This window comes from Chiroxiphia lanceolata, chromosome Z (genome assembly GCF_009829145.1).
Source record: "Chiroxiphia lanceolata isolate bChiLan1 chromosome Z, bChiLan1.pri, whole genome shotgun sequence".
NCBI classification, from domain to species: domain Eukaryota; kingdom Metazoa; phylum Chordata; class Aves; order Passeriformes; family Pipridae; genus Chiroxiphia; species Chiroxiphia lanceolata.
Genome location: NC_045671.1, coordinates 53,181,990 through 53,207,027, shown reverse-complemented (window position 1 = coordinate 53,207,027; position 25,038 = coordinate 53,181,990). Strand labels below are relative to the sequence as shown.

The 25,038-nt window shown below is 39.2% G+C and overlaps 2 protein-coding genes across 5 annotated transcripts in view; one reads left to right on the top strand and one right to left on the bottom strand.

The window, feature by feature from the left end:
* Positions 1-13,984, top strand: part of PCSK5 (proprotein convertase subtilisin/kexin type 5) — a 250,123-nt gene extending 236,139 nt beyond the window's left edge. For 3 of the 4 annotated variants that reach the window (XM_032675833.1, XM_032675835.1, XM_032675834.1), the window contains 10 exons: positions 360-443; positions 943-1,138; positions 3,325-3,542; positions 4,518-4,754; positions 5,192-5,422; positions 7,601-7,778; positions 8,814-9,031; positions 10,153-10,268; positions 11,812-11,998; positions 12,578-13,984. In XM_032675833.1, coding sequence (XP_032531724.1) covers positions 360-443; positions 943-1,138; positions 3,325-3,542; positions 4,518-4,754; positions 5,192-5,422; positions 7,601-7,778; positions 8,814-9,031; positions 10,153-10,268; positions 11,812-11,998; positions 12,578-12,984 — 2,072 coding nt within the window. In that variant the 3' untranslated portion in view covers positions 12,985-13,984. Of the gene's footprint in view, positions 1-359; positions 444-942; positions 1,139-3,324; positions 3,543-4,517; positions 4,755-5,191; positions 5,423-7,600; positions 7,779-8,813; positions 9,032-10,152; positions 10,269-11,811; positions 11,999-12,577 lie in introns of those variants that run through there. The other variant, XM_032675836.1, reaches the window with a different exon arrangement.
* Positions 13,985-22,287: 8,303 nt separating this feature from the next.
* The window catches only part of ARSK (arylsulfatase family member K), a 45,429-nt gene continuing 42,678 nt past the window's right edge, over positions 22,288-25,038 (bottom strand). Inside the window, exon 9 of the transcript XR_004354545.1 lies at positions 22,288-22,593. The gene's annotated coding sequence lies outside the window, so the exon portion shown is untranslated. The remainder of the gene's footprint in view (positions 22,594-25,038) is intronic.

Sequence of the window (25,038 nt, the reverse complement as noted above, 5' to 3'; positions counted from 1 at the left end):
CAAACTATTAGGATTACATATCTGTATTTGGGTGTGGAGCACTACATTGAAACTAATATTATTGGGCTCATTATTAAAATTAATAACATAATTATTATTGTTGTAATTTGGGATAAGCAGGCCAGAACAGGGGCCTAGTGAATCATTTATATTTTCCTTAAATACAATTCTTAACTTACCATTTAGAGAGAGCAGTCTAACACAATCATCAAGTTCTTCAACCCTGTGAATTCCAAAAATTCAGAGGTACATTTTCAGAACAGCTTAGGAGAAGTCATAGGAAATGTCCCTCCTAAAGGAGGGGAAATTAACAAAAACAGATGATGGTAAAAAATAAACTTTTTCCCCTTTCATCCCAGATACAAAAAGGAAATTGCTGTCCTGTGACCCTTCATGTAGGACCTGTGAGAAATCTGCTGATATGTGTACCACATGTCCAGAAGGTAAGACTTCAGCTTCCTTGGGTAAGTTTTTCAAAAGACCATAATATTTGGTATGCTACACCCTACCAGGGAATGTTTCTATCAATAGTCACTAGAAAGTTCCTTAACAGCTGAAAGGATAGGCAGGGAATCAGACAATCAGCACCTGGAGTCAGGTATCAGCACATGCCTTTGGCAATATGGGTTAAAAAATTGTCAGGTAAATGGTGTTCCTTTCCTTTCAATCAAAAGTTGTAGATATGATGCAGGAATTATCAAACAGGGATTTATTCAGGAAGATGTACTTGATAATCCTGATGATTCCTTCTAACCATTAATTTCAGTGAAGTCTGAGCAAAATACTTTGGGAAATTGCTTAAAGAATGTTTTATTCATGCTTTTAAGCATCCATGTTGAATTCTGAGAAGTATAAAGCTTCTTTTATAGCCATCCAAGGCAGGAATCTTTTAAATATATTTCTAATTGATGCATTTACCCACCTGGGTTGCTCTTTTTCCAGGAAAATTTCTTATCCATGATACCTGTGTTTCTCTGTGCCCTCAAAAAACTTTTGGCAACATTGCAAGTGGAAAGTGTGAGATGTGCAGGGATGGTTGTGAGGTATGTTCTGACCAATGGCATTGTCAGAAGTGTCAGGCTGAACAGGACCAGCTTCTCTTCCTCCACAAAGGCAGATGTTTACTGGAGTGCCCTGAGTAAGTAACGCCTGCTGGATCACTGGTCCTTATTTTTTTCACTGTGCTCCTTCTCTTTGAAGTTCAGATCCATTATAAACCTTTCAAGGAAGACCTTAATGTAACCTAAGGTACCAGAAACTGCCACACTGTAAAAATAATTTACAGTCTGCCTGAATAAACAGCATTTTCACTTGGTTAGAGAAAAACCAAAAGTGAAGCTAAGATATGAAATCCTATGACAGATGGAACAGCTCCCATTGACTTCAATAGGACTGTGGTGCTTCAAGATGGTTCTTTATGGTGACTACAAATAAGCCTCTAGTCATTCTTCAGATTTGTTCCTTCCTCAAAGCAGTGCAGAGAAGCGGTATGAATCAGAAAGTTAACCTATCAGAGTCCGATATGGAAATACAGTGCTTAAGGCTTTGACTCATATTCTTTATTTTTTCCTGTAATAAATGAAATTCAAAAAGAGAGATTCCCATTTGACTGCAACTGACATTAGATGGATACTCAGGCGCATGAGTAGAGTAGGTTCTGCCTTTTCTCTGCTTTTTTAATCAGCATTCTTCATAATCAGCATACACATAAAACCTGTGCTACCCAGCATGAAAATCTTGCTTAGTTAACCTTTTTCTTCACAAAAATGTGCAGCACCTACTTTTCTTGCAGTCAGTGCAAATTCTTTGCTATTATATTCCTGGTAATTTTGTCAAATTAAATAGTGAATGCCAGTGGAACACGTTTTGTCCATGAAATGTCAGAGTAAATACAAAGTAATGGCACTAAAGCCGACTGTAGTCCAGAAACAATTTTTAATATCAGAAACTCTGGCATACAAGCAAAGATAACGTTTTGGCATTAATATGCACATTGTGAGTACCAACGCCCCAGTCATCCTACGCAGTGAGTATAACACAATTAAATCTTTTTGTATAGCACTAATCTTTTCAGGCATTATTATCCCCCTTTTTCCCAAATTCTAGACTGTAAATAATGGCTTCTCATGATTCAGCAAAGTTCTCCTGTTTTAAACTCTGGTTTGAGACTCTGAGGCAAAGTTCTTGAGACATAACTACTCTCCCCTGGAGCAGAGGATTATATGAGAAATTTTTTTAGGGGGTTGGTTCAGTTTGGTTTTTTTGAGTTTTGGGACATGCTGTAAGGGATAAAGAGGATTGGCTTACTACACTGTTAATTTTTAACAGAGGAATTTTCAAAGACCAGGCTGAATACTCAACACAGAAACAAGAGATGACAGGACTGTGAGAAATAGGTGCAGAGTCTTGACAAAGGTTAGAAGAAAAAAAAAGGATGAAAATAGATGGCAGGCACAGCTCTTCCTTATCTTTTCTCTAACCTTACTCCTAATGCATCTCCCTAGCCTTTCCTTGGAAAGATCACCTCCAAGAAGGAAAGGAGAAGCACCCTTCTACAGGGAAAAACAAGCTTGTTAATGTAAAGTACATATTCTGGAACTAATTTCTATCTCATCTTCTTCCCTAGTTTTCACCAATGGCTCTACAGATATGGATTAGCAGTCAGCTGAAAATGTCAGCTTGCTTTTCCTTTAATCTTGTAACATTGGTTTTGAGAGTTTAGACAGCCTCTCTTTCTACACATCTTCTCCTGAAATACAAGTGCAATTTTTTCTGTATTGTCTTTATGACAGTAACTGTGGCTGTCTACATTTGCTCTCACACCACAGATATCAATGAAACATAACCCCTCTTCCTCACCTCTAGCCTGCCTTCACACTACCAGAGTTTTCTCTTTTCTTTTGCCCCTCTAGGGCCACTGAGATTGTATTTCTCTGTCTTTCTCTGGTATCACCATTGCAAGTCAGCTGCACAAGACTAGAAATTGCACCTTTCTTTTCCCAAAGATCTATCTTATGTAAAGGAGGAAATAAAGAAATGAGCAAGTAAGAAAGTTCAATGTCCCTTAGAGAATATGTACAAGAAAAAAGGAAGGTCAGATGCCCTGCATCTGCACTAATCATGCACATTTTCTTTTCATAGACACAGGGGATTTAAGTGGAGGACAGGTAACAAATTGTATGAGAAACCTGTAAGATCCAGAGAAATGTGTATGCTGGGAAAGTCTCCTTGAGAGTTCTTATAGCCTGGACTGTTTGATAACTCTACATTGACCAGAAGTCTGCTTTGTGTTTTTTGTTTTTGTTTTTTTTTTCCCTTCAATAGGGGATATTTTAATGATTCTGAGACTTGCAAGGAATGCAGTGGATCCTGTAAGACATGCACAGGAAATGCAACCAAATGCCTGTCCTGTAAAAGCCCTTTGCTTTTGGAGCACTGGAAATGTAAACCTACCTGTTCAGAGAAGCATTTTGCCTCTGAAGGAATCTGCAAACACTGCCCTGAAATGTGTCAGGAATGCATTCACAATGAAATATGCAAAGGTATTACAAAGAATTGGTCTTGACTTGGCTAAAATCCACCTAGATCTATCTGGAGACAGACTGACAGAAACATAGATCGGAATTGAAGTTCTGTAATGTGCAAAAATAAAAAAAAAGAAGTGATATGCATATCATTTCTATTCTCTAAGACAGAGGCAAAACAACTGGTGCTTTATGATGAGACTCAGTCAAACGGTTAATCTGTAAAGAGTTCATGTTGCTTTACCTGTTTCCATTGTTCCTCAGAGATTCCCACTCATTTCATTCTATTTCTGACCTAGTGTATACATATCTAAACACTTACATATGCATTTATACCAATGTGAAATAGAGAACATTTCTTTCCTTCTTTGGTTGAACTTCACATCCCCTAACGATTTTTGCAAATGACTGTTGGAGAAAGAAATTTCTGTAATGAAACATATTAGGAAAGCCTGGGATATCCTGAGACTGAATGCCCCCTCAAAAATTTCCAGCAGAGTTAAGTTAGCCATTCTGGAAAACAAACATATTAAACCAAGTACTGGTAACAAAAGTAGCAACTGATTCACAGCTCAAAGACAAACATTCAGGTCAAAATACTCTAGACAAACTCATATTTTAATAATAAGCTAAACAAAACTTCAGATGCGGACATTCCTGATTTTGCAGGAAGTTCATAATGCAGATACAGTATGCCAGGAAAAGGCTCTCTATATTCAGTGGTAAATGGTTTAGTTAATATCAGCAAACCTGAACCAGTGAATTTGATTCACAGTCTCTTGATGTAGCACAGAAGATATCATGTGAGGATTAGGCCAATATGAGTGTTTTGAAGAGGAAGGAGTTGAAAAGGAAAGTCTCAAGCTGTTCTGTCGCCTTCTGTTATGACAGATAATGCAGAATTTATGGTTTCCTAGGATTTATTCACTCCATCACTTAGAGGGTGAGAATTAGCTGCCCCTTTGCTTACCCGTTTTCTGGTCTCCCCTGTAGAGTGTATGGACCAGTTCTTCCTGCACGAGGGGAAGTGTGTGCAGGAATGCCCTTCACACTTCTATGCTGAAGACAAGCACTGCTTTCCCTGCCATGCCGACTGCAAGGATTGCAATGGGCCAGATTCCAACGACTGCACAGCATGCACCTTCAGCTTGTTTGTCCTCTACAATGGCATGTGTTTTGAAGAATGCCCTGAAGGGAGTTACTATGAAGAAGCCACTGGAGACTGTCAAGGTTGGCAGCTGTTGTTTTCCCCTAAACAGTACTGAGATAAAAATGGGTCTGTTTAAAGGCCACGCTCAAAAAGTGTGTGTGCCAGCTAAGGTCGATACCAGTGTCCTGGAATGAAAGGAGGTAGCTAATGCAGAAAAATAACAAGGCTTGTCTCAGAACAGCAAAATTTGAAGAAAGCAGAGAGGGAAGTAGCAGAGCTACATATGTTTAATATTATGGGCAACCGCTATGGTAAAATGCTGAGAATTGCCAGAGACCATATGTTGCAACCGGTGCTGGTTCAGAAAAAAATGTAAGGAACTGTCTGCACAAGATTGACAATAATTTCTCTCAGCCTTTCATCCTGAGATGACAACTGCTTCTTTCAAAATTAAGCTGTAATAATACTCTGAGATGCAGCAAGAAGTGGTGACGTTCCTATTGTTTGTCCATTTCAGCATGCAACAGGACATGCCAGACTTGTTCTTCTTCCGATACCTGCCTTACTTGCAGAAATGGCCAGATATTGAACCGTAATGGGCACTGTGTGGTATCTGAGTACTGCTCTCCCACTGAGTTCTATGCTGAGGAAACTCAGACTTGCAAGTCTTGTCACAAGAAATGCTTCCACTGCTCAGGACCCACTGAACACCAGTGTCTTAGCTGTGCAAATAACCGCTATCTTCTCGGTAAGTATCTCGCTCCTGCCTCTAGATTTCATTCTACACCCAAAGCATGAAGTAGGCAAGTCTCTGTCACATCTATGCAATATCTAGGGCTGCATCAACCAATAAATACTGTAAAGTTGACCTGACAAGTAGGTAAATTGCGCAGAGATAATTTCTTCTGTGAGGCTACCTGGAAACTCTTTATGAGACTGGGCTTGCCACTGAGGCCAAAGACAGACTTTTAAGTAGCAACAAACTCCATGGCTAAACAAAACTCATATGTTTAATTTCCTTGGTATATACTGTTCCTGTTTTCTCCTGACCTTAAAAAAAAAAAAAAAAGAAGGCTATCCTTAGCATCTTTTTTTTTGTTTGGTTTTATTTGGTTTTTTGTTTGGGGAGTTGTTTTTTTGTGGGAGTTGGGTTTTTTTGTAACTGTATCCACAAAGGGCTCACATTTTCATGTTGACTTGTTTAATCCATGCAGAGGTCTGATGAGTAAAGAAATATATAAACAGAACTGTTAAGAAGTGATATATGGATCCCTAGGTCAGTATCTAGTGGGTGGCTGAGGTGTAAAGCTATTTTTCTGATTTGGAGCAAAAGACTATACTGTCTCAGAAACTAATTTGTAAAAAACATAAATCCTAGAACTTAAAAATTGCTTCTTTGCATATTCTTCTAAAAGTAAACAAAAAATTTAGAAAACAACTGGGAGAAAAAAATTATTAAATTATCTTTCATGCGGAAAAATCTAAAGAGAATGTGGATTGAAACTGGACCTCAGCTTTTTGAGTCTAATTCCGATGCAGATTTTGCATTCTTAAATTTCTGAGGCCTTGCATCAGACCTGTCTTTTTTATCAACACACCCAGCTACTTTGCACCATTACAATTGGTAAAGTTAATGGAAGCACGTAAAGAAACATCCTGGAGTTGAGAAAGAAATGCAAAAAAGAAAAAACCCCACAACACTCCCCCCTGCAAAACCTAGAAATAAATAGAAGTATCTTCCTTTGCCCAGTTATAACCTAAGCAGCAAAACTATCAAGACAAGCTATGTAATAAGTACAAGCAACTCATGAGTAATTACTCCCCTCTTAGCTTGATGCACTTGCAGCTTGTTAGACTAGTCTTAACTTCTCATTCAGGATTCCTATTTTAAAGACTGAAATTTCACTGAAAAAAAAGTGGGATCTACCTGGTACACTTGGCAGCATTACAGACATTTAATCCCATATAAAGTAGCAGCCACAGACAAGGGTAAAGACCAGTAAACAAACGTCATTAAATCTCAGATATACCATCCGATTTGTCATATACACAGAATGCAATGAGATTGATGCTTAGAGCAAAACGTAAGGAAAATGGCAATGCAGATAGAAAGTTTCCTCATTACTAGTGTTGCCTAAAAGTGGCACTTAAAAGAAATCTCTAAGACTCAATTTGTGAGTTAGAAATCAGGTATTCTTTAGTTGGTGCCAGGTACATTGGTCGTCATTTTGCCAAAATGCGCATATCTTCACTACATGTCAGCCTTACATGATTATTCATTTTTTGTTCCCTGCATTCCTGTTACATATTCATGATGCTTCCCAACATTTATTATCATATATGATTAGCCTTATAAGATCTCTGAGGGTCTTCATCAACGGTCTTGGTGGTCTTTCCTGTCTGGAGCCCCCCAGAGTTCTAAATTACCTCCTTGTGAATTTCTTCAAGACAATTCACCTAGTTATACAGTAACTGGGTGTTGCCTGACTGGCTACTCAGTTCCCCTCCTCAATTTTCTTTAAATCACTTGGCTCAGCTATCTGTAGTTTCTCTGTTGTAAACTATCATTTCTTTTACATCTCTAAACCTCAACATCACTGGGATAAGATTTCTTTTGATAACTCTGAAAGAGATCATGTCTTCTGTTTATTATTATGTTTATACATTTATATTCCCTAAAGTAAAAAACTTATTTGTTCTGCAGAGCCTGCTAATATGCATAAGACACCAAAATGAGGATTAATAAATTAACAAGCCTTAGAAGAATCAAAAAATAATTTCTATATCCCAACATTTGCTTTTCTTGTTCTGGTACATGTATATCAGCATCTCCTGTTACAGAGTTTGCTCTAGCACAACTGTATGAGTTGTTTTATAGCAGCAGATACTGAATATGATGCATTATTCTGCATTGTTGTCTGTGCAGATACAACCTGTGTTGAAACATGTCCAGATGGATATTATGCTGATAGTGATGAGGGGCAATGTTCTGCATGTCACAGTGCCTGTGTCACTTGCACTGGAAGATACAGCTCACAGTGCCTTTCCTGCAAACCGGGTTGGTACAGACAAGGAAAAGGATGCGTAAACCAGTGTCCCTCAGGGTAAGGTCCAAGATCTTTTGCTAAGAGCTGTACCACAGAGAGAGCTTTGAGAAATTAGATCACTCAGCAGTATTCTACTTCAGTAGAACTGTGTTTTGTTTCAGGTGAAAATTTCTTATGTTGTCCCACTACAGAGGTGGTAGAAAACCTCCCCTCACAGTAGAAAACTCTCAGTTGGTGCCCAAGTTGGGACCATTTTGATATGGTGTGACCATTCTTATACTCCAAAGGTGATCTGAGGCTATACCTATACAGAACCGTGTGAACCAGAATAAGTATATGAACCTATCTGTCCATCAGCTTGAGCACAGGAAGCAGTGTAACTTTCCTGAAGAACCTTTGCAGCTTCCCCTGAAGTTTCGATGAAGTTACTTTTTTTTGCATTTAGTGAATGTTTATAATGGGTGATAATAAAAACAACCATTAAAACACCTCTCAACTGAGCACTCATAATTCTAGACAGAAACTTCTTTAATGAATCCATTTAAGTTCAAAACGTGAATTCAGTGTGCTCTTGTGACTATATCTCAGAAATTCAAATTTAGAAAGTGGACCTATGATTTCTGTTTCAGATCCATTTAGTTTAAAAGTAGAGTACGATTGCACTGGTTGTTAAATTATCATCCCATTAAACCGGAGATCTACAATGACCACATTTTAGCAAAACCCCAGTGTATCAATTCTTTTTACCTGAGAGCATAACTTAGGTGAATAGAGTCAAAGCAGAGTTGAGCTTTTTTGAGCCCTGCCTATTTATATACTTTGTGACTGAATTCACTCTAGATTTTAGAAAGTATTGCTTTGTACACCTTCAGTTTACTAAGTCTTGCTTTATAGCTGAACTCCAATAGCCAAGGAAAATTAAAAGGAAATTAATTCTATTTTCACTGAGATTGCAAGTAATTACTGTGTTCACATTAAAATAATTTTTATACATTGATGTAATGACAGTAAAAAGCTAAGAATTAAATATGTTTTGGTTTTCCTGTCACTGCTGAGCTTTATGCAAAGCTATGACTATCTGATCTGTTTCAGGTATTTTGCACAAAATTCCACTGGATTATGTGAGAGATGCCACAAGAGTTGTAAGGAGTGTACGGGACCTCAACCCACAGATTGTCTTTTATGTGATACATATTTCTACCTGTTGCACTCAAAGAATGAATGTGTTAACTCTTGTCCTCAGTACTACTACGAAAACAAGGACAACAATGTCTGTGAAAGATGCCACCCTTCCTGTCTAACTTGTGAAGGTAAAAGCTTACACTCCGCTTTGAGCAAAAAAGGCATCACTAAAACACCTGTAATCTCTCCTCCAAGATTTGGAAACACTTCACAAAGATACATTACACGTACAGTGCTACAAACCTGGCAATTACCTAAGTAGCTACAGTGGGTGATGCAGACCTCTCCCTGGCCCTGGGGTGACTTGCTGCACTGACTGTTCCCTGCTGCCACCTTACTTTTACAGTACTGAACAACTGAGATGAAAATAAGGATATGAATTCCTGCCAAGGGGTCCGCAGGGCTTCCTCAAGCACAGAGCACAAATGTAAAGACAGCCACTTAACAGGAAAGGCTGGAATTGAGTTCTGTTGCCAAGTCAATGAAGGGAAACAAATGGACAACGGTAATGAATTTTCCATCAGCCAAGCCTCTCTCAAAGATACCCACGAGCTTCAAAAAATGGGCTCTGTTAGTTGCAGAGCTGGACCTCATTTCTCACATAAATACTGAATAATAAGTGAAATATACCTTACTCTCTGAGCCATCCTACTGTGTGCTGCTATGTAAAAGTAGCCAAGGAACCTAATTCCAACTACACATCTGTACCATCTGCAATGGGAAGAGTAAAGACCTATAGAGCATATCTTTAGGGTAATATATATATATACATATATATATATATATATAGTGACACACTTATATATTCAGTTTCTTAGTTTTCCTAATTAATCTATTTCTGAAGCAAGTAGCATTAATCAGTTAGTTAGCAGGGCTAATAAGTATGGATTTTGTGAAGGACAGCTTTTGGCTAAGGTTCTCCACAATTTTACTTCAGTGCACTGACCTAATTGATCTTCCTGAATGTGTCCGAGCTTCCCTGTACAACTGATTCCAGAATCATCTTTTTCATGAATATAAAAACACATAAATACATTTTGTGGGCACATAAAAAACCAAGACAAGGCCCAAACTTTATCTAATACCAACCTCTTTCTAATACCAAACTCTTCATGCTGAACTCCTCACCAGTGATTCTTACTGTTGTCAAATACCCTTTTGTTTTAGTGGTAGTGGTCAGTATGACTTTTAAAGGAAGTTAGCTGACAATTTTCCTGTTGTAATCTTGTTGTTTCATTTGCCCTTCTAGGGAAAGGAGCATTCAGCTGCACATCTTGCGTATGGAGCTACAGTTTATTAGGTGGAATGTGCAACTCGGACTGTTTTGTAGGTGAATACAAAGTCCAGGAGACACCGGGACAAGAGGTACCCCTTTGTAGGCTTTTTCTGCTGTGAATCTTACACAATACTAGGAACAGATTGCTCTTTGCTGAGTTTTTAAATGTGCTTATCTTTAAGTATGTTTACTTGTTTATTGTCTCGGTAGAGGAAGCATTGTTTCTCTTTCTGGGGTTGTCGACTAGAGTAATCCTCTGTAGTTAACAATGATATCAGAACACTGTTTGATGGTATCATATCATGTGAACAAAATCAACTACATTAGTCAAAGAGCTAATATCACTATATATTTCAGTATAACTGAGATTTGCCCATGTATTTCTGATGCCTTTTCTGTAAGAAATCATTTTGCATTTCTGATTGAGAGCTTTGCTGGCACAAACCTCTAGTGGAGGGACAGGCTAAAGTCAGCAGAGCTGTATAGTTAGAAGAATAGGACCATAGTTAGATTTGGGTCTGTGCCACAAGTCTGGGCAATCCAGCTTCCAGATTTCCATACCAACTACCTTCCAAAAATGTTTATTCAAGAGTATATCGTGAAAGCATAGCAGCTTGCCTGAGATGTTGCATACCCTGGAGTCTCTGGCTTAGAATATCCCCTTAGCAGGGCTACTTCACACCAGTGAGAAAACAGTCTGAGAGCTGGGGACCACAGAGGTCCGCAGGTCTTTGCAAAAGCTTTGACTCTAAGAAATTATGATCTGCTATGATCTTCCCATCTTGCAAAGGTTCTTCAATCCAGGATAAGCAGCCTTGCAAGTCTGACAGCAAGTTTGGTGAAAGTTTATTAGAGTTTCCAAATCCTCACAGTGGGGTCCTTGGTCCCACAGAAGAAAAATACAGTTTTTTCTCCAGTCAGCCAGGAATTGTGAATGCTGGAAACCCTGAAAAACCCGACCTCAGAGCATTCTGCAAGGCATGTGTGACCACAGTGACCTTTGGTGGTCTTTGTACACAGAGGGTCCTAGCAGCCTATCTGGAATTTGAGAAGAGTATTTGAATCTAACCTGGTTTTGTAGAAAAGAACCAACACAATCTAATAGAAATCTGTTTTGATAGAAAATTTCCAGCCATCTTTATATTCCTTATTTCTGCTCATTCTCCGGTTAGAAAGAAAATGCATTCTCTCAGCTGTCTTTTTTTTTTTCTTTCCCTGGGATATTTCATGTTACTTCTTCCATGTCAGTTACTTTTAATAATACTCTTGAGAAAGCTTCTGGAAAGTCACTTTACCATCATTACTGCTGAACTACCATAGATCTGCTAGAGTGGGACTAGTAAAAAAACCCCACACTTTCTGGCCCAAAGAGTTTACAGTGTGAATAAACTTTACCTTCCTGTCTAGCTACATGAGATCTCTAATCTCCAACAACAATTTATCCCATCTCCCTACAAGCAGACCACTGAGAACTCAGGAAACAGGAAATTTTAGATTTGCTACTATATTTGCCATTGACACTCATGGTGCCCAGAGATGATCACCCAGATAGTGAATGACAAGACAGAACTACCAGGTCAGATTCCAAGAATCCAAAATGAAAGGTGCATTGCTTGTGTTCTGTGTTTGAAGGAGGATGAACCCAAGTGTGAGAAATGCGACAGCTCATGCACTGAGTGCAAGGGACCTGGTCCTCTCAACTGCACAGTCTGTCCAGCTAGCATGCAGCTCTACCTAGAGGAAAGCCGCTGCCTACCCTGCTGCAATGACTCTGATCCAGCAGGCAACACGGAGTGCTGTGACTGCAGTGAAACACAAGGTAGGACCATGCAGTAGAAGAGCAGTAATAGTGCTGAAGGGTTTTATGGCTGATTAGGCTGACATTTAAAAATCAAAAGGAGAATAGACCAAAAATATGCTGCTGAGCTGTTGGCAGTGTGTTTCTACTGCTCCATCACCAGAATGGGAAAGGCTTTACAAAAATAACAGCAATCGCAACTGATGCTGGAGGTGGCAACATCTCTCACTCACAACCATTATGTCAAATGGCCAAGCATTTTATAAACCGGGTGACTGAGAAGTGCTTGCTTCAATGAGTAGAAATCTGAATAATTTCATTTGTGTGCCTGCTAGCTTTTCTGCTTCTTTCTAATTATTTTGAATCAAATAAAGAAGAATAGGTATCTCAACAACCTTGTTGACATCCTTACAGTATCACAGCTACAAAAATACAGTTGTGCTACTGGAAAAGTAAGCTATCTAGTTAAATGATTTTAAGAATGTAAACAGTCCTAAACACTGTACTGGGCTTTTTAAGACAGATATACCACACACACACACAAACACACGCATGCAAGCTCATATAATCTTTTTTATTTTTTTTTAACTGCTGTTGTAGATGACTGTGTGTTACAGAACACTGTACCACCCAAGAGAAAAAGCAAAACTACTTTCTTTGTTATCACTTCCATTTTGCTTCTCCTTGTCATTGGAGCCATTGTATTCATCTGGAGAAGATCAAGAGCCAAAACCCAGGCTGTCAGTAAAGGTGGGTATGAAAAACTGACAAATCACTCCAAAACCTTTCCTTCCCACGTGAGCAACTACCACAAGAGTCCCAGCTACCAGGAGGATCAAGTGATTGAATACAGAGATAGAGAAAATGAGGACGATGATGATGATGAAGATGACATTGTATACATGAGCCAGGATGGCACAATCTATCGCAAATTTAAATACGGACTTTTGGAGGATGATGAGGAAGATGAACTTGAATATGATGATGAAAGTTATTCATTTAGATAAGTTTTTACTAACTTACTGATAGTAAATTGGTCCTGCTCTGTTGTTTTTCCTATGAAATTACAGCAATTTAGTTAAGTATATTTAGTTACTTGATAGCATGCTGACCTCCAAATTTTTTGCTGATAGTAATTGTGAGAGCAGAATGGTTTCTAAAAACATTTTTTCCTAAAGCTTTGCATAAATCCTTTCTAGACTTTTAAATATCACTCCAGATATAGTCTCGTTGAGAGATTATGTTTCTGTGCATTTGTGTGGACAATAATTCCTTTCCCAATATGTATTTATGTGCATAATAAGTTATAGAAACTTTGCTTCAAACCATGCACACACACTTATTAAGAACCTTGTCAATCACTACCAGAAATGTGATAAGCAAAATGAATGTATCTGCCTTATGAATGCCACTGGAATAGGGTGACAGTAGTTTACTACTTTGTGATTATAGTTACTCAGCATTTCATGATAGAGTAGGCAACTTGGCTGACTTTACCTAGGTTTTCTTCACTGGTGTCACCTGGTGCATCTGTGTTCCCTGAAGCCAACACATTTCTCTTTATAATCCTTATAGCACTCTTTCCAGGGAAATTGGGCATCTATGATGTGAAGTTTTAAGATTTCTGATGGTGACTATTCCTCACAACCATATTGTATTCACAGTTTATATGAAATATAACTAAAATATTTTATATATCAGCCTCTGATTAAAAACTTACCATGAGTGTTTGTCAACTAATCTTTCATTGTACTGGATTTACCACAAAGGGGAGTATTGTTAATAAGCATGGCGTACATATACATGTGCCCCAAGCAGCTTTTCTGTTTCTATTATAAATGGCTCAGGGTGTTCAGAAAATGGCAAAGGGGATATTTAGCACTTATTTGATAACTTGAAAGAACACAGAAATATTATTTTTAATTATTATTATTATGATGATAAAACATTGTTTTAAAGAAAAGTATGCTTTGTGGCCCTTTGTTGTGAAGGAATAAATTCTTTAACTGTCTTAAAAATGCTGTTATTTGTTAAGTTTCATTCACCTTCAGAGTTCCTTTAGATTTCCAGTGAAAAGAACTGCTCTAGAATGATAAACCAATTAGATTTAGTGTCTACAAAGGAATTGTGTGAAAATACCTATTTTATGGCTCAATACCTCAGTGGAATTTTTTGCATTAACTATTCCTAAAGACCTCAAGATAGTTCCATCTGTAAGATTAACGAAGTTTTATGGTGAGGTTTGAATTTTAACCTTCTAGTCATTTCACCTCCAGTAAGAGAGAGGAATGTCATGTGACTTCACAAAAGCTGAAACAAGTAGCTATATTTATCAAAAGTTGTACAACAGCAAGGTACTTTGGAAAGATGGATGTTGTCTTTCACTTCAAGTTTTGAAAAATTGGAACAGGAAAAAAGGATTGAAAAATCAGTTTGAAAGGTCATACTACTATCCTGCTTTCCTAAACTTGTTTGGATTAACAATATGCTTTATTAATGTTGGTAGTGGCTTACAACGCAACTGTAAGAATTTGCTTTGGCCTGACTTACCTCCTCACATTTCAAAGGCTTATTCCTAGCTATGCCTGAGTGTCTGAAACTATTGTGATAGATGTAATGAGCATTTACTTTATGGGCTCTTAGATTATGAAATTATATTATTATGAAACAGGCATATAAATCTGGCAGGTCAACAAATGGTTAAAGCAACGTGCCGTAGTCAGGACTTTGGTTACTCAGACCATGGGACTTGTTTTACCGAGCCTGGTTTCCTTGGGGGCTGATGGAGTCTATCTGACATGGAAGGAAAAAAGTATCTTTGGTTAGGGACTTGCCAGATTGGTGAAGGGGTCTTTAAACCAGATTTCTTAAGCAAGGGAGTCATCTATCCATCCCAATCTTGCCAGATGCCAACACCTGTAAGGGATGCCTGGAAGAGTGCAATGGCATTCCAGATACTCCAGCCAGCAAATCAGCTTTATCCGAGGCCCAGCTCAGATGCCTGTACACAAATGTATGTAGTAGGGAGAACAAACAAGAGGAACTAGAGACATGCACATGCCTGCAAGGGTATGATATTGGTGCCATCACAGAGACATGGTGGGATGGCTCCTATGACTGGAGCATTGGAATGGAAGGTTTTAGCTTTTTAGGAAAGACCATCTTTAAGGTCCATTCTAATCCCTTAACATGCTATAATTAACTTCATCATCACTTCATGAAAACAGTTTCTGACATTTTGTTAACCCAAAAGGTAAAAAACTATCAGCAAAATGCAAATAAGGACTCATTTTGTAAAACTTGCAAGTCAATATTTCTGGGGAAAAAAAAAAAAAAAAGGAACTCTTAAATTTTCTCAAATGCCAGTGTCTTAAAAATGGCATATAATTGCCTTGAAGGTGACTCAGTCTTCTTAGAAGAGCATTAAATAACTGATGAATTAAGTTAGAAGGATATGACAGGTGTAAGAGAATCAAATTCAAAATTATTATATTTTTTTAAAGTTAAAGTTTCAAAATAGTGCTGAAGGAGACACAAATTTAGCAACCTGTATCACTTCACAGTGTTTACAATTAAAAAATCCCTGCTAAGATTCCATGAGAAGACCAATTACTTTGACACAAAGTAATTTAAGTCACACTTCTAAAGAAACTTCATGGAAAACTGATTACAACAAAAGAAGACAGTGAAAAACAGGGAGAGAATACAGCACACAAAGGGAATATTGTTTTTCTGAATTATTTTATGGTCTTCCTTAGTCTGAGTTCCTTACACTCTTTCCTGAAATAAAGGCAGAGAACATCAAATCCAGTTTTTGAATCCTGCAATTCCTTAGCCGATACAAAACCAATTCTCTTTTCTCCTGCTTTCTCCTCCAACCACCACAGTGAGAAAGATGTCCCAAAGGAAACAAACAACTTTGAAAAACAAAGCTGTTATGGTATCTCTTCCACTAAACTCATTAATTTTCTTTTAATCGGCCCAAAATTCCCGTTAACTTTAGCAAATTTCTCTAACCCTCTTGCTTCTCAGGTTCTTTTCCATCTCACACCTTCCTCCTGCACCTCTTTCTTGGCTGTTCTTTTTCATTCATGGAGTTTCCAAAGTCCTTCTGTCTCCAACAATTTTACTTTCTCTAGTCTTTACTTAGGGAACTCTCTCTCTCTCAGTAGGAAAGCTCTTTCAAAAAGATCTCATACAAATCACATCTACATAGTTTCACTAACCACTTACCTCTCATGCAATCAAGTAACTTGATTTCAAGGGCAAGTGTAAGCTACTAGGGTTCTTTACCCACTGTTTCCACAGGGTTACATAAGCTTTCTCTTCCCTGACTCTATCCTAAAGTTTTGCTAAAAAGGTGGTGAAGACCAAGACTCCTTCATCATCCTGTTCCCTGATGAGACTACTTTCTCACTTGTATACCATGTATTTTCCCCTGGGTCATAGAATCATAGAATTATAGAATACCCTGAGCTGAAAGGGATCATATTTTGAGGGACTTGGTTTTCTCATGAAAAATAACATATGTTTCAAATACATATTTTCGTATGTACAAAAAGTTTTCTTAGCAATCAAATTCCACACTTTTAAAGTTACCTATAGAAGAATTCTGATTAACCATAATAAGTCATTATTTCACCTAGGTCACCCTGCTGGGGTGGGGACAGGATGGGGACAGAGTATCTTTCAGAGTAGACCAGAATTAACTGTTGATTCTTTCATGTCCCCTTAACCTTTTCTGTGTGCATGTTCTTTCAAGCCTGAAGTTAAAGGAGTAACAAGACATGCAGCCTGATGAGGAGTAGACAGATATTCCAAGAGAAGGCTCAGAACCAGTTTTGAACTGCAAGACTTTAGGAAGCTTTTCCACTTTTTTCCGAATTAGTACATATATATGACAATAATAAGCAATCATATCAAATAGCTGATTACTAAACATTCTGACTGCACACAGACGTACAGTAACAAGGTACATAGGTGTTAAGATGCAAAATTAACGGGACACATACACACATGCAACTTCTGTTCTCCTTTCAAAGTAGGTACTGTATGTTCCTATTTTATTGATTATTTACTACTGATCAGAAATATCTATGAAGTTGCCCAACACATTCTGGCAGGTTGTACCATAGATATTATGATTCCATTAATTGTTAACATGATAAAAGACAATTTTTCCCCATGGAAAAGATATGTTATGAAGTAGGCAGTAACTGTGAATTTTTTTCCCCCAGCATCCCTTTTCAGATTTAGGTCTGTACTTGAGGAACATCTCCTCTTGGGCCTTAACAAACAAACAGATGCACTTATTATCTCTTTGCATTATTTTGCAGGGTTATATTACACATTTAATCGAATAGTAAAAAGGAAAATAAGTACTATTTTATTCTACCTAATTTATATTGCTTATTTAGCATCTAGATAGATTTTCCTTTTCAGGTAGAGTTAAGGTACCATACTTAACTAAGAACCACTATGCTAAATATTTCTTGCTGGTTTTGCTCCATTTTTTTTCTAGTGTTTCTCCATTGTTGTTCACTGTGTGTCATATCTAGAATCCTCATCCAATTATGTTTTCTGCATCCTTTCTTCTCCTTCTTGTCATCAGTTCCCAGTTCCTCTTTTTCTGATGCAAAAAACTATGTTAGTAATTTTAGTATCTCATCATGAGTAAAAAAACACCAAAAAGTCCTGATATAACTCTTACTGTATTCGTTGCACTGGATTTTACCTTCTTGCAGTGCCAAATCTATGCACTATGGAAGTGAAAGCTAATCATACACTCAAAACAAATAATAATTAAAAAAATATAGTACTTAACTTTGCAACTGTCAGGCATGAAAAAGAAAGCAGAATTAAATTCTCAGACATTACAGAAGATGACCCTTACGTGAAGTCAGCGCCTTCAGGTATGTAACTAATCATATATTAATTGTCATTTTCAGCAACATTTATAAAGTTCTAGTCTCCCTAAAAACACAAATCTTTCCAAATACTCCTCTAGATCAACAGATAAAACAACATCTTTAAGCATCACACTAATAAGTACAGCCTTCTGTTTATAATTTCTCTTTCATACTTCCACTGTGGGTTTTTGGAGGATGTATATTCCAGATTAGAGTCAGATTGTAAGCCTCCTCTATCAAGTGACAAGGAACAATTTTAAGTGGGGTCCTGAACAACAAGCTTTTCAATAAATTACACAGGATATTGTTCATGCAGTAGCCCTTGGGCCAGTCAAGACAGGACAAAAGAAGAGGAGCCCGGAGAAGAGGAGACTCGAGGGAATCCTCATCACTCTCTACAACTCCCTGACAGGAGGCCAGGTGGGCGTCGGTCTCTTCTCCCAGGCAGCTCTCAGTAAGACAAGAGGGCATGATCTTAAACTGTACCAGGGGAGGTTTAGGTTAGATATTGGGAAGAAATTCTTTACAGAGGGAGTAATCAGGCATTGGAATGGGCTGCCCAGGAAGGTGGTGGATTCTACATCCCCGGAGGTTTTTAAGATGAGACTGGATGTGGCACTCAGTGCCATGGTCTAGTAACCACAGGGGTGTTGGATCAAGGGTTGGACTTGATGATCTCAGAGGTCCCTTCCAACCCAGCTGATTCTATGATTCTATGATTAGATATGAAAAATGTTCTCTACACTGCAGCCGGGGAGAATGACCTTTCCTGGAGTCTCTGGCAAAAAGCACCAGGGGAGAGTTGAGGATGACCCCATAGGGTTCTGGAGCCAGCAGTACAAAGTATTTGAGGCCTGTTACACTCCAACTGAAAAAGAGATACTGGCAGCTTATGAAGGGCAAAGTCCCTTCTATACATCATGCAACTGATGCTATGTGGAGTAAGTGGGTCGCATTAATCACACAGCAAGCTCAAATAGGAAACCCCAGTCAACCAAGGATCTTGCAAGTCATCACAAACTGTCCCAAAAAGGAAAATTTTAGACTATCATCATCATCGGAGAGGAAAAAGTGAAACGTGGTGACCAGGCCCCACCCAGCAACCAAAAAATGAAAAGCAATATGCTCTCTTTACTGACATTCCTGCCGTAATCTAGGGATACACTGAAAATGAAAAGCTGACCTTTGGAGTCCTAGGAGGCAAGTCTCAGCTACTGAGGGACAAGGTGGATCAAGTCAGGCTGCAGAGCTGAAAGCCATCCAGCTGGCTGTAGATATTGCTGAATGAGAAAAATGGCCAGCACTCTATGTCTGCACTGACTCATGGATGAAGGCAAATGCTTTGTGGGGGTGGCAAAATGATGGAAAAAGACAAATTGGCAGCAGAGAGGCAAACCTATGTGGGCTGCTGAACTGTGGCAAGATATCACTGCCCAAGTAGAGAAGTTGATCGTAAAAGTATGTCATGTAGATGCACACGTACCCGAGAGTCAGGCTACTGAAGAACATTGCAACAATGGACAGGTGGATTGGGCTGCCAAGATTAAAGTGTCTCAGGTGGATCTGGACTGGCAACATAAGGGTGAATATTGCTGGCTTGGTGATGACACCTCAGGTCATCAGGGAAGAGACGCAATGGACAGATGGGCTCATGACTGAGGGGTCGACTTAACCATGGACACTATTTCCCAGGTTATCCACAGCTGTGAAACGTGCTGAAATCAAGCAGGCCATACCTCTGTAATATGTTGAACAATGGTCAAAATATAAATATGGGGAGGCCTGGCACATTGGTTATATCACACTCCTGCAAACCCACCAAGGAAAGCACTATGTGCTTATGATGGTAGAAGCAACCACCGGATGGCTGAAGACTACCCTGTCCCTCATGCCACTGCCTGGAGCACCATCTTGGTCCTTGAAAAGTGTAAGTCCTGTAGTAACATGATACCCAGAAAGAGTTGAGTCAGACAACAGGATTCACTTCCTAAATAGCTTCATCAGACCTTGGCCAAAGAGCATAGTACTGAGCGGGTATATCATACTCCCTATCATGCACCAACATCTGAAATGGGATGTTAAGGTGGGACTCTCAAACATTAGGATCTACATTTAGCAAAGACCATCTGGTTCTACCAGTTGACCTGGCTCTGCCCAATCAAAACCTTTGCATACCACAGAAGGTGATAAAGTCTCCATGGTGCATATGAGAAATATGTTAGGAAAAACACCTTGGATTAGTCCTGCCTCAAACAAAGGCAAACCCATCTGTGGGATTGTTTTTGCTCAAGGACCAAGGTACACTTTTCGAGTAGCGCAGAAGGATGGGGAAACATGATGAGTACCTCAAAGGGATTTGATTTTTGGGTGAGAACAGTCTGCTATGTTGAATTGTATGATCTTGGATTCTGAATGACACTGCTAGTGAATGCTGTAACTACCATGGACAATGAGTATGGATTGTTCCAGATATACCAGTCCTGAGCTCCTGATGCAGCTTGCAACCTGCTGACAGCACACCAGCCCTCCTGTCCTGAAAGACATCTAGGATGGACAGAATCCACAGGCATGGACTAAATGAACTCAACAGATATTCTGGAGGGACAGCTATTGGCTAAGGGAATAATATTCATGCTTTTGTGTGTTTATATACATACATACATATATGTGTGTGTGTGTGTGTGTGCATGTACTTGGAAGGTGTAGGCTCTGGGCATGATGTAGATGGTATAGAATAAGGGGTGGATAATGTCCTGGTCCCAGCCAAGACAGGGTTAACTTTTACAGCATCCAGGAGGAAAATGGCTAGGACTCTGGGGTTATTCTGTAGCACCTCATGTCGTGCAGAGGGATCATGGAGAGGGATGGGTTTCTTGGTCTTTCCAATTTGGTGTGGGTTCTACGTGGTGAGAAATTGTGTGTGAATCATTTGTTTATCTTGCACACACTGTTATAACTACTGTTGATACTGGGTGTTTTTCTCATTTCATCGCTGTTTCAAGTAATTTGTTCTTATCTCAACCCTTTTTCTGCCTCCATTTCTCCTCGCCACCCTGCCACAGGGATGTCACAGGGGGAAAGTGAGCAAGCAATGCATGGTCTGGGGTGTTTCTGAGGGAACACGAAGCTGGGGAATAGCATTCCTAAACCACAACACTATTACACAACAAAGCAGTGATTCTCACAGATTAGAAACTGAATAAACTATTTTCAGGAGATGCTATATGTCTAAGTGTCTTAGTTTAAAGGCAAAGACTGGGGCAGAGACTCCAACAAACAGATCACCTCTCCTTTTTTAAAAAAAATATCTCCTCCTTCACCAATACAGAGACAAAATGCAAGGAGTTACAGGTGAAAAAATAAGTTTACTGACAAGAAATAAAGAAGCAACAACACAAAACCAAAATGGTTCATACCAACAACAGAGAGTACTTCCAGTCTCCTCCCCCTTTTGTACACAGACAAAAATGGTGACCAACACATGCTCTCCTCACCAGCCCCACCCTCTCTACGAGAACAAAGAAAAAGTACTGTGGCAAAGAAGATTCCAAAGAAATGCTGATCTCCGGCTCCACTGGGCTGCACTCTACACAGCTCTGCAAGGGTTTGGGCTCTGCACAGCTTGGCTGGGCTCAGCTTCATACTGCTTCTCCACTCATGTATGGAGCCACATCGCTAGTAAGGCTCATGTGGCTGCTTCCTTTTATTTCTTCCACACTGGGGAAGAAAGATGGCTCTGAGGTGGTGAGAGTTCTGGTTCCACCCAGGCAGCAGGACTACCGTGGCATGCTCCGTCCCTCTGCCCCGCCCAGCTGTGGCAAGGGTGTCACTCTTAAAGGAAGCGTTTATCCAAAACAACATTGGAATAAAAAGGGAATAAAACACAAACCCTACTTTAATCGTGACACTAAGGTAGGGTAAGAATTAAAAAGGATACCAACTCTTATTTTTACATAGCAATTTAGAAATGGGTTTCTGAGAAGAATACCAAAGTTACCAAATACCAAATTATTAAAAATATCAAAACAATACAAGGTCTTTTGAAAAAACTTTCAAAGTTCACCTACTGCAGCCTTGTCATTATTTAATTTAGCCAGAGTTATCGGATACATATCTGCATCTATTCAAAGAAATAAGAACTTTCTTCTCTTTCATCCCAGTACAACCTCTCAATGCAGATATGGCGAGGTGGCAAAAATACCAGTAAAACAGACTACACGTTTGGTATCTTTGGCAAATTTCTGTCATCTTCTTGCTTTTCAATCGTTTTTTCTATCTCAAGATCTTTTTGTTTTCTCTTTCCTTCCCCTTGTACCTCTTTCTTTACTCTGCTTGTCCATCCATAGAGTTTCCAGTAAACTAGGTTTCACACTAGTGTTACTCTTTAGTAGAAATCCTTTCAATGACATTTCCCTTTCTAGCATTTTAATTCACTCTGTTCATCTAAAAAATTATGTTTGACAGTTTCTACGTCCATAATATGTAATTGCCAAAAAATTGCTGAAATCAATAGTATGGATTTAGTTTAACAGTAACTGAGGGGTTCACGGAATGATAGAGAGATAGGGGAAAGTGAGAGGGGAAGAGAGAGAAAGAAAGTGACAAGAGAAATAGATTAAATAGAAGAAAAAGATATCATCACTGTAGATTCCAATGACATCTCATTGCTCCTCTTCTTCTGGTCTTCTTGGTGGCTGCAGACTGTACCTGCAAGGAGTGGTGGAGTTTATATTGTGTGGAGGCTAGGTAGAAATGCCTCCTGTACCTACCCTGGATAATGTAATACTGGATAGTTTTATGAGTCTTTCACACCTTCTAAGATGTTGTATCTAATACATCAGCATAATTGAATCAATCATGGCCCACTGTGATCCATCATCTGAGGTGCATAGCTCAGGCTAGGTGTGAATGTCTTTGGTGTTCCCAGGAGGGGTTTTCACAGCTGAGTCATCATGTAAGGGAGAACATTGGCATGATTGGAAGGACTATCCCACCTCGAAGGATTTGCCTCTTATCAGCCTCTTATCTGGAAATTCAGTTTGTAGCTTCAGGTATGCACCGGGGATAGCTGGACAATAGTACCCCCTTATCTTACTTTAAGGTCCTTTCACAGTCCAAATTAGTAGACATATTCAGGGAGGGATGGGCTTCTGTACATGAGCACTTGTTTCTTTGCAGGTTGCTACAGTGGAGGGGGCCCCCTGGTGGTCTAGTGGTTAGGATGCGGCACTTTCACCGCTGCGGCCCGGGTTTCGTTTCCCAGTCAGGGAAGTCCTCCGGGCAGATGGAGCTCGTCAGCCCTGTAAGGCCATCCATCTAAGAGAAGGTCACTCTAAAACAAACCTACGTCCTGAGGACCTCACTGCCACCGTCCAAGCTTGCTCGGCCCCGGCAGATGAACCTTAGGATTAAAGGGTGGGCTCAGCCCAGCGCACACTGTGTCTCACCTAAAAAAAAAAAAAAAAATATCCACTGCGCAGGCTCGAAGGGTAAAGACCTTTCCCAAATCTTCGTTTGCGAAGACTGGCCATACACAGTGGACAAAAGTCTTTTCATGATCTTAACAATGTTTAAGCCATTAACCATTTGAGTCTATTACACATAGGAAATCTGTTCTAAATTAAAAAGGATACCAACTCAATACAGGTTCCATATAGAGTCATAGGATCATAAAATGGTTTGGATTGTAAGAGACTTTAAAGATAATCTAGTTCCAACACCCCTGCTATGCGCAGGGACAGCTTTCACTAGACCAGGTTGCTCCAGAGATGGGGCATCCACAGTTTCTCTGGGCAACATGATCCAGTGCTTCACCAACCTCACAGTAAAGAATCTCTTCCAAAAGTACATATATCTGTTTCCAGTAAGGCTCCAAATTTTGAATGTAGGTAGGCATACAATAAACCTGTGTATATAACTATTGCAGACTATTTGTCTGGGCATGTTGTACCTTCACATTTTCCAGACATGAAGGCATGTTGCATTTTAACATCTGCTAAGCATATGAGATAGATATGCTTAGTCAAATGAATGCAATTCCATTTCCTCTAACTTGAAGGTAAATATGCAAAGAACAGTTTATTCCTTTACTGTGTACACACTTCATACTTCTGGTAAGAGCTGTGAGTAAACCACATTTATCAAGTTTTCCTGTTGCTACTGTTCTTCACTCTCAAGCATAGTGTTTTTAAAACCAAATGACAAAAGGAATCTCAGGAAGTAGCATTCATTTGCTGCTACAGAATAGTGTTACTAAGACAACCAGCTGGGATTTCTGCAACAAACACATGAAAGTGCTTGTAATGGTTTCGAGTCTAGGAAGTATTCCATCCTGTTCCTTCACATAATCAAACATATAAATAGACAGAGAGAGAAGCCTCTTCCTCTCTTCCCTTCTGGCGAAGTTTGGAGACAGCGGACTCCAGCAGCTGGTCTTCCTCCTGTGGGGGAGCTGAGGCCTGGTTGGGCCTACGGGGCCTGTTGTTTCTGCCGATCCGGGGTCTGGTAGCATGGCAGTGGTGTTTGGCACGATTGTGCTATCTCAAGGAAAGTATTAAGATTTTCTTTGGCTAGTTTTTTATTGAGTGCGTATACGTGTTTTTAGGGTTTTTTTGTTTTGTCCCTTTTCCCTTTCCCTTTGGGGGTGTTGGGGGTTTCTTTCTCATGTGTATATAGTCTTTGTAATTGTACATAAATGTAATAGAAGTGTAAATATATTTATATATTTCTTTAGCTCTCTTATTTTGAGTCTCTTGGGTTTTTTTTTTTCCTCTCTTTTCCCTTGGTTTTTTTTGGGGGGAAACTTTTACTGTGGTGTTGGAGACTTGGCAGGAAGCCAGCTCCAAACCACAACAGTACTGATAAAAAATAATTTCAAAACACAGCTATGATCTTAGCTACAATATCACAATTAATATTTTTTTTTAAAGGAGTTCTCAACAATACAATACATTGATGAGCATGGCTATTATTTACTCTTCCATAAGAGTAAAATAAAAAGTAAGAGCCTGACATTGCTATATTCTCAAGTACGCCTCCCTACACCAGGGAGAAAAAAGTTTGAAAAAAACTCTCCCATCACCAATCAGTTCTGAAGCAGGGAAAAAAAGCAACTCACTTTCCTCAAAATTGTTGTACAGATTTCCAACATGC